General features: G+C 35.3%; 1 protein-coding gene across 6 annotated transcripts in view; it reads left to right on the top strand.

Annotated features, from left to right (window-relative positions):
• ITPR2 (inositol 1,4,5-trisphosphate receptor type 2) overlaps window positions 1-8,988 on the top strand; it is a 537,217-nt gene that overhangs the window by 222,712 nt on the left and 305,517 nt on the right. For all 6 annotated transcript variants that reach the window (XM_024129066.3, XM_028491109.2, XM_028491111.2 and 3 more), the window contains 3 exons: window positions 2,044-2,101; window positions 3,541-3,706; window positions 4,755-4,928. In XM_024129066.3, the coding sequence (XP_023984834.1) occupies window positions 2,044-2,101; window positions 3,541-3,706; window positions 4,755-4,928 (398 nt within the window). The remainder of the gene's footprint in view (window positions 1-2,043; window positions 2,102-3,540; window positions 3,707-4,754; window positions 4,929-8,988) is intronic.

Here is an 8,988-nt window from a genome sequence, read left to right as displayed (position 1 = left end):
GAGTCTGGGAGTGTTCCTCCCTCTGCTATATTTTGGAAGAGTTTGAGAAGGATAGGTGTTAGCTCTCCTCTAAATGTTTGATAGAATTCACCTGTGAAGCCATTTGGTCCTGGGCTTTCGTTTGTTGGAAGATTTTTAATCACAGTCTCAATTTCAGTGATTTTGATTGGTCTGTTCATATTTTCTGTTTCTTCCTGGTTCAGTCCTGGAAGGTTGTACTTTTCTAAGAATTTGTCCATTTCTTCCAGGTTGTCCACTTTATTGGCATAGTTTGAGTCTTCTCCCTTTTTTTCTGGATGAGTCTGGCTAATGTTTTATCAATTTTGTTTATCTTCTCAAAGCACCAGCTTTTAGTTTCAGAGTCTGAATCTTTTACGCATTATGCTCTTTTGGTGAAAATCCAAGGTTTTTTGTTTTTTTTTTGTTTTTTTGACTTCGATCAAAGAGCAGTGTGAAATGCAGCTATCAGGAGGAAAGGTATTTTGTAGGAATCACCCCACTCAAGAATAAAGACATAGCATTCCCCATAATGGTGTGGATGTGGGTGTTGGTTTTATTGTGTGTGTGTACGCATGCGTTCATTCTTTATTACCTTGCATGGTTGTAAATTGGTACTATATTTCAGTTTTTCACATTTAAAATGTGTAAGAATGAAGCCACTCTATCTGTGAGTGTGGGAGCATAATGACATAAGAGCATAAAATTTATTGTAAAAATTTTGTGACTATAGAAATTACCTTGTGAAACCTAAGATATATTAAATTACCATTTTTCTGGATAGATCAGGCCAGTCATGGCAAGTTGGAAACTATGTTGTATTGAAGAATTAGCCAGTTAACAGAATTCTTTTGCCGGGGCAGGATTTGTACACAGATATGCAACTTTCTTTTAACCACAACCACTGTGACAACATCAGGAAGCCTCCTCTTCTTTGTGCATCGATCGATTTGATAGGAATGAGTCAATGATTATAAGTGTGTAGTTAATGTAGATGCTCAACCAAATGTCCTGCTGTCCGACTCATCGGCATCCAAAGGCAGCATGCCTCTACGGAAGGGGTTAAGCTGTCCTGAGCTAGAAGTCTCCCTGGAACATTTGCAACAGTGTTGGTTTTTTTATGCTTCCCAGAATTGTAGAACTCCAAAGGGCTATTTCCAGGAATGTTAGGGCAGAACCAGAAAGTCTTGCTGGCAGTTGCATTGACACTAGCATAAGAATTATTGGCTCTCAGAAGCCAGACTTCTGGAAACAGGAGCTCTAAGTGTCAGTAAAAGTGTGGGAGGGAAAGTCTAGGGGCATCCCCAGAAAACCAGTTCTCTCTGATTTACCTGATCTCTTATATTGGTTGTATTCATTAGAGGTAGCAATCTGGGAAGAATTCTTTTTCCCTTTTTATGTCTTGCTCTGTTTTCTTTTCATACTTTTGGAGATGAGAAATAAATTGTGTACTTATCATAGATATTTTCAAAGTGTTATTATTGGGGATGAGTGAGGAATCATGATTGGTTCACTTAAAAAAAAAAAAAAAATCAAATACCCTGTCCCAGAAGAAGAAGGGACAGATTTATAGAAGTAAGCTTAGGTTAAAAGGTCATGTTGTTTGGAAGTACCATGTAGTAACAAGGTTCTTTATAGGTATACTGTGATTCTTTAAAAAATATTATCCTTCCATGTCATTACCCATTTAAATTAAATGTGTGTATATAGGTGTGTGTGTAGTTGATGTATATATATATATGTATATATATATATATATATATATATACACATACTTATATAGATGAGGAAACTTTGTAAATGGTTCTTTCTGATCTTTTAAATGTATCTTTGACTGTAACAATATATATTTAAAAATGTAAACTTCAATTTAAAATATTGACCGATAAGAGGAACTGTATTGTGACTTTTTAAAGTGTTAATTGACTTTTGGAGGCATAAAGAAATTAAGACAAAAATATTTTTAGGTAAGCTAATATTATCATAAATATTGGGACTCCTAATTATAAAAAGATAAAGAATGGATTTTACCATTTGTCTTTGCAGCTATTGTTCCTGACATAGATGAAATTGCAGCTCAGGCAGAAACTATGTTTGCTGGAAGGTACAGTAACATTTATGTATCTTTATCTTGTGAATAAGATTTTACTTAGAATTTTATTGACACTTTATTGTTCACTTCCCTATGTCTATTTAATTTTAGATCCTTTATCGTTGCCAACATAATTTCTGCTATAAATGAAGCTGCTAATTTACTGTAGAAGAGAAAGCATAGCTTTTCTTTAGGTCAGGTAAAAAAAAGACAGGAGAGATGAGTTTGGTGTATTGAACTTTCCCCCTGAATTCTTTGCTTTTCTTTCCTCAAATAATGACAGCACACAAACGCCCTTTAAGTCCCCTGCTATAAATATTGCTGCCTCTTGCAAAACGTGCTTCCCCAAATCTGAGAAATTTGAGGCAAGAAAGTAACTTCTTTCAAAGTTATCATTAACTTTATAAGTGAGAAATAACGCTATTTTCTGCCAATTGAAAATATCCATGATTAAAGAAAGTGAAACATCTCTGCCATGACTACTCTCCTTTGCTATCAGGTGCCCTGCTACTCACTGTTTTTAGGTTGTTTCTTTTTTTCCCATAAATGAAAGTAATAGTCAAAAAGAAAAGTAAGAACTGTAAAATGTGTGAACTACAAATTATTGAGTTTCTGGCATTCGTTTTTATTATAGATTTGCCATGAGTACCTAAACAAATTTCTGTACTAAGGCATTGCATTTTCTTTGGTTAGAAAGAAAGACAAGAATGAGGAATCAGGGAAACCAAAAAGGATTTTTATCTCTAGTGAACATTTGGTTTAGGTTTGTTTTTATATTGTTTTGCCAGTTTTTGCTGTTGTTATTGTTGCTGTGTTTTCCTATTCAAGTATTTCATTATTCCCGAGAAGAGAGAATAAACCAGTGTATGATTTTCACCGTAAAATAAATGGACTTTTTATCAGGGGAATCTTGCTCAGAGTCCGGATACACCAAACTCGCAGAGTTGCTCTGGTGACGCCTGTGTGCCTGTGCACATGAGCACTGCCTTCCCCGTGTCTCACCACCTGTCGTGGAGAGGTTTTTGGACTCGGGGGAGGTTCAGTCCTTGATATACATCCAGCCAAGTATGTCTTCTCAATAAACGCTTCAGGATTGATTCAGATTCTATCTTTTGTCTTTGGCTAGATGACCAAATCATCATCCCGGTTTGCCTGCTACTTTCCCAGTGCAATCACTGAAAGTCGCCTATCTTGGGAACCCCCTCAGTCTTGGACAAACTGGGACTTAGGTCACCCCTACTTTCATGGACAAACACAAGTTTTCTCTATGCTTTGTTTCTTATTAGTTACCCGAGGCCAAAAAAAGAGTAAAAATTTCTTCCTTTGTACTTTCCGGTTTTTTTGCGGGGGGGAGGGTGGGTGATAACTGAGGATGTACACACAATTTTAACCACTTCTGACTAAATTTTATGTAAATATAAGTTATTTTAGAATAACGTTTTGTTTTATAGAAAGGAAAAAAATCCAGTTCAACTTGATGATGAAGGAGGCAGGACATTTTTACGGGTCCTCATCCATCTGATCATGCATGACTACCCTCCTTTGCTATCAGGAGCCCTGCAGCTGCTGTTCAAGCACTTCAGCCAGAGAGCAGAAGTTTTACAGGCATTTAAACAGGTGAGATTCAGTAGCCCTCAGTGGTTCCATAGCAGAGGCTCTGAAAATATTATTTATAACATCCAACCTGACTTCATGGTTGCAGAGTTAATGAGACTGTGCAGCTTTTCCTGGGGACACTTTCTATTTTTAAAGATAGATATGGCCTTGTCTTAGGCCAAGACATGATCTATTTTAGAAAGAGATCCCCACAAGTGATTTTTCAATTAATATCTTTAATGTAAATGACAGGCACTAAAATTTAGGAGGGCACTGGGAGATAATACCATATTAGGAATTTTGTTGCCGGTGCTGTTATTTTGACCCCAGATTTTACTGATAAATTTGGGTAATGCACTGAAATAAATGTCGTGATTGAGAAAATGTAGAAATCCAAAAGAAAGGAATTGTGATGGATCTAATCTTTTTCTTTGTTGTCTTTGAATGATATCAATCTTGAGACCTTTAATGAGAAATATCTCAGGGCTTACATGTATTTTACTAATATTTATTTAATACAGCATTGATCTTCATTAGGAAGTTTTACAAGGATACGTTACAATATGAAATAATTAAAAGATTAATTATATAAATACAGATAATTATTCATATATTTGTAAATGTCACACAATACATATAAATTTAGGTTTAGACTGTATCACTGTTTTCTTCGACTTATTTTTATGCTTCTACCTCTTTTCAAATAGAGAGAGTCTCAGAAAAATTAACTTTAGCAGTAAAATTAGAGTTAGGGTATCTCTTATTTTAAATTACTCTTTACCACTTTAAAAAGCTTTGCTAGGGCTCACTTTTTTATATGTATAATTCTTCATAACATGTGAATATACTGAGTAGAGTTCACAGGTACTTTCAGGGGAATTTTCATGATCAATATAATCTAAACTATGTAAAATATATGTAAATATTCATAAATATTCTAGAAATACTAAACGTCAACTGAGGGGCAAATATGTTAAAAAGACTTGGGATTTTTGACATAAATGAAATAAGAATAAAGGAAATTCCATAAGCAAATTAAGTAAACTAAGAATTTCAATTCTGTTTCCAGGTGCAGTTACTGGTGTCCAATCAGGACGTAGATAACTACAAGCAAATCAAGGCAGACCTAGACCAGCTTCGACTAACTGTAGAAAAATCTGAGTTATGGGTTGAGAAGAGCAGCAGCTATGAGAATGGAGAAATGGGTGAAAATCAAGTAAAAGGTGGTGAAGAGCCAATTGAGGTCTGTTTTCAAGATCTATTTTGAAATAATCCAAACAGTATCTTTTAAATCAGCATAAAATTTCCATTTGCCAAGTCAGATATCTGCATAAATTTGTACTTTGGTTAATTCTTGTCAATTGCTCTCACTTGTTACCTCATCTGACTACTTTTTCACTCTTTCTCCTTCCCACTGTAAATCCTATAAGCCATAAATCCGGACAATAGGAGGGAGTGAGGTGGAGAAAAAGAGGAATAGGTCTTAACCTGAGACCTGTACAGAGAGGGGAATTTTTGTTTCTACCATTCTTGGTGGCTTTTTATTGGCAACCAATAAATCATTCCTTTTATTATTGAATAACCTTATAAATATGTAAAAATACCCAATGGAAGGACAATATGCTTTATTACCAACATGAAAATCCCCCAAATCTGTTTCATCTACAGAATGGTAAGATGCTGATCATAAATCCTCTGTTATATTGGTTTTAATTTTCAGTAGGTTAATTAGTTGCTGTTTTCAGATTTCGCTAAATACTAAATCAACCATAAAAATTTTTAAGCAGTGTTTTAGTAGACTAGTGCCAACACTATAATTGATAATGTATTGAGTTTCTTAAATACCTCTCTAGTGTTTTATTTAGTTGTCATTTTATTTTAATTAACGTCTTTATTGGAGTATAATTGTTTTACATTGTTGTCTTAGTTGCTGCTGTATAATAAAGTGAATCAGCTATATGTATACATAATCGCCATATCCCCTCCCTCTTGTGTTGCCCTCCCACCCTCCCTATCCCACCCATCTAGGTGGACACAGAGCACCATGCTGATCTCCCTGTGCTATGTGGCTGCTTCCCACTAGCTATCTATTTTACATTTGGTAGTGTATATATGTCCATGACACTCTCTCACTTTGTCTCAGCTATCCTTCCCCTTCCCCATGTCCTCAAGTCCATTCTCTGGATCTGCGTCTTTATTTCTGTCCTGACCCTAGGTTCTTCAGAACCATTTTTCTTTTTTTTTTTACATTCCATATATAGGTGTTAGCATACAGTATTTGTTTTTCTCTTTCTGACTTCACTCTGTATGACAGACTCTAGGTCCATCCACCTCACTACAAATAACTCAATTTGGTTTCTTTCTATGGCTGAGTAGTATTCCATTGTATATATATATGCCACATCTTTATCCATTCATCTGTCGATGGACACTTAGGTTGCTTCCACATCCTGGCTATTGTAAATAGTGCTGCAGTGAACATTGTGGTGCATGATTCTTTGAGTAATGGTTTTCTCAGGGTATATGCCCAGTAGTGGGATTGCTGGGACATATGTTAGCTCTATTTATAGTTTTTTAAGAAACCTCCATACTGTTCTCCATAGTGGCTGTATCAATTTACATTCCCACCAACCGTGCAAGAGCATTCCCTTTTCTCCACACCCTCTCCAGTGTTTATCATTTGTAGATTGTTTAATGATGGCCATTCTGACCGGTGTGAGATGATATCTCATTGTGGTTTTGATTTGCATTTCTCTAATGATTAATGATGTTGAACATTCTTCATGTGCTTGTTGGCAATCTCTATATCTTCTTTGGAGAAATGTCTGTTTAGGACTTCTGACCATTTTTGGATTGGGTTATTTGTTTTTTTGTTATTGAGCTGCATGAGCTGCTTGTAAATTTTGGAGATTAATCCTTTGTCAGTTGCTTCATTTGCAAATATTTTCTCCCATTCTGAGGGTTGTCTTTTGGTCTTGTTTATGGTTTCTTTTGCTGTGCAAAAGATTTAAGTTTCATTAGGTCCCATTTGTTTATTTTAGTTTTTATTTCCATTTTGCTAGGAGGTGTGTCAAAAAGGATCTTGCTGGGATTTATGTCATAGAGTGTTCAGCCTATGTTTTCCTCTAAGAGTTTTACAATGTCTGGCCTTAAATTTAGGTCTTTCATAAATTTTGAGTTTATTTTTGTGTATGGTGTTAGGGAGTGTTCTAATTTCATTCTTTTAAATGTAGCAGTCCAGTTTTCCCAGCACCACTTATTGAAGAGGCTGTCTTTTCTCCACTGTATATTTTTGCCTCCTTTATGAAAGATAAGGTGACCATATGTGCGTGGGTTTATCTCTGGGCTTTCTGTCCTTTTCCATTAATATATATTTCTTTTTTTGTGCCAGTACCGTGTTGTCTTGATTACCGTAGCTTTGTAATATAGTCTGAAGTCAGGGAGTCTGATTCCTCCAGCTCCGTTTTGCTTTCTCAAGATTGCTTTGGCTATTCGGGTTCTTTTGTGTTTCCATACAAATTGTGAAATATTTTGTTCTAGTTCTGTGAAATATGCCAGTGGTAGTTCTATAGGGATTGCATTGAATCTGTAGATAGCTTTGGGTAGTATAGTCATTTTCACAATGTTGATTCTTCCAATCCAAGAACATGGTATATCTCTCCATCTGTTGGTATCATCTTTAATTTCAACAGTGACAGTTTTACTTCTTCTTTTCCAATTTGTATTCCTTTTATTTCTTTTTCTTCTCTGATATCTGTGTCTAGGAATTCCAAAACAATGTTGAATAATAGTGGTGAGAGTGTACATACTTGTCTTGTTCCTGATCTTAGAGGCAATGCTTTCAGTTTTTCACCATTGAGAATGATGTTTGCTGTGGGTTTGTCATATATGGCCTTTATTATGTTGAGGTAGGCTCCCTCTATGCCCACTTTCTGGAGAGATTTTATCATAAATCGGTGTTGAATTTTGTCAAAAGCTTTTTCTGCATCTATTGAGGTGATCATATGGTTTTTTTTCTTCAGTTTGTTAATATGCTGTATCACATTGATTGTTTTGCATATCTTGAAGGATCCTTGCATCCCTGGGATAAATGCCACTTGATCATGGTTTATGATCCTTTTAATGTGTTGTTGGATTCTGTTTGCTAGTATTTTGTTGAGGATTTTTTCATTATATTCATGAGTGATATTGGTCTGTAATTTTCTTTTTTTGTAATATCTTTGTCTGGTTTTGGTATCAGGGTGATGGTGACCTCATAGAATGAGTTTGGGCATGTTCCTTCCTCTGCACCTTTTTGGAAGAGTTTGAGAAGGATGTGTGTTAGCTCTTCTCTAAATGTTTGATAGAATTCACCTGTGAAGCCATCCGCTTCCTGGACTTTTGTTTGTTGGAAGAATTTTAATCACAGTTTCAATTTCATTACTTGTGATTGGTTTGTTCATATTTTCTATTTCTTCCTGGTTCAGTCTTCAAAGGTTTTACCTTTCTAAGAATTTGTCCATTTCTTCCAGGTTGTCCATTTTTTGGTCAGAGTTGCTTGTAGTATTGTCTTAGGATGCTTTGTATTTCTGCGGTGTCTTTTGTAACTTCCACTTTTTCATTTCTAAGTTTATTGATGTGAGTCCCCTCCCTCTTTTTCTTGATGAGTCTGGCTAATGGTTTATCAATTTTGTTTATCTTCTCAAAGAACCAGGTTTTAGTTTTATTGATCTCTGCTCTTGTTTTCTTTGTTTCTATTTCATTTATTTCTGCTCTGATCTTTATAAGCCATCTATTAACATTAGGTCTGGTTTGTTCTTTTTCCAGTTCCTTTAGGTATAAAATTAAGTTGTTTATTTGAGGTTTTTCTTGTTTTCTGAGGTAGAATTGTATCACTATAAACTTCCTTTTTAGAACAGCTTTTGCTGCATCTCATATATTTCTGATTGTTGTGTTTCCACTTTCATTTGTCTCCAGGTAATATTATAAATTTCCTCTTTGATTTCTTCAGTGATCCATTGGTTGTTTTGTAGCATATTGACTTGAGAAGAAAGTGTAATCTGCTGTTTTTGGATGGAATGTCCTGTAAATATCAGTTAAATCTATGTGGTCTATTGTGTCATTTAAAGCATGTGTATCCTTATTAATTTTCTGTTTGGATGATCTGTCCATTGGTGTAAGGGAGGTGTTAAAGTCCCCCACTATTACTGTGTTACTGTTGATTTCCTCTTTTACAGCTGTTAGCAGTTGCCTTATGTATTGAGGTGCTCCTATGTTGGCTGCATATATATTTATAGTTGTTATATCTTCTTCTTGGGTTGATC

This window comes from Physeter macrocephalus, chromosome 6, assembly GCF_002837175.3.
Source record: "Physeter macrocephalus isolate SW-GA chromosome 6, ASM283717v5, whole genome shotgun sequence".
NCBI lineage: Eukaryota > Metazoa > Chordata > Mammalia > Artiodactyla > Physeteridae > Physeter > Physeter macrocephalus.
The sequence above is the reverse complement of the archived record's forward strand: the minus strand, read 5'-3'. Positions and strand labels throughout refer to the sequence as shown.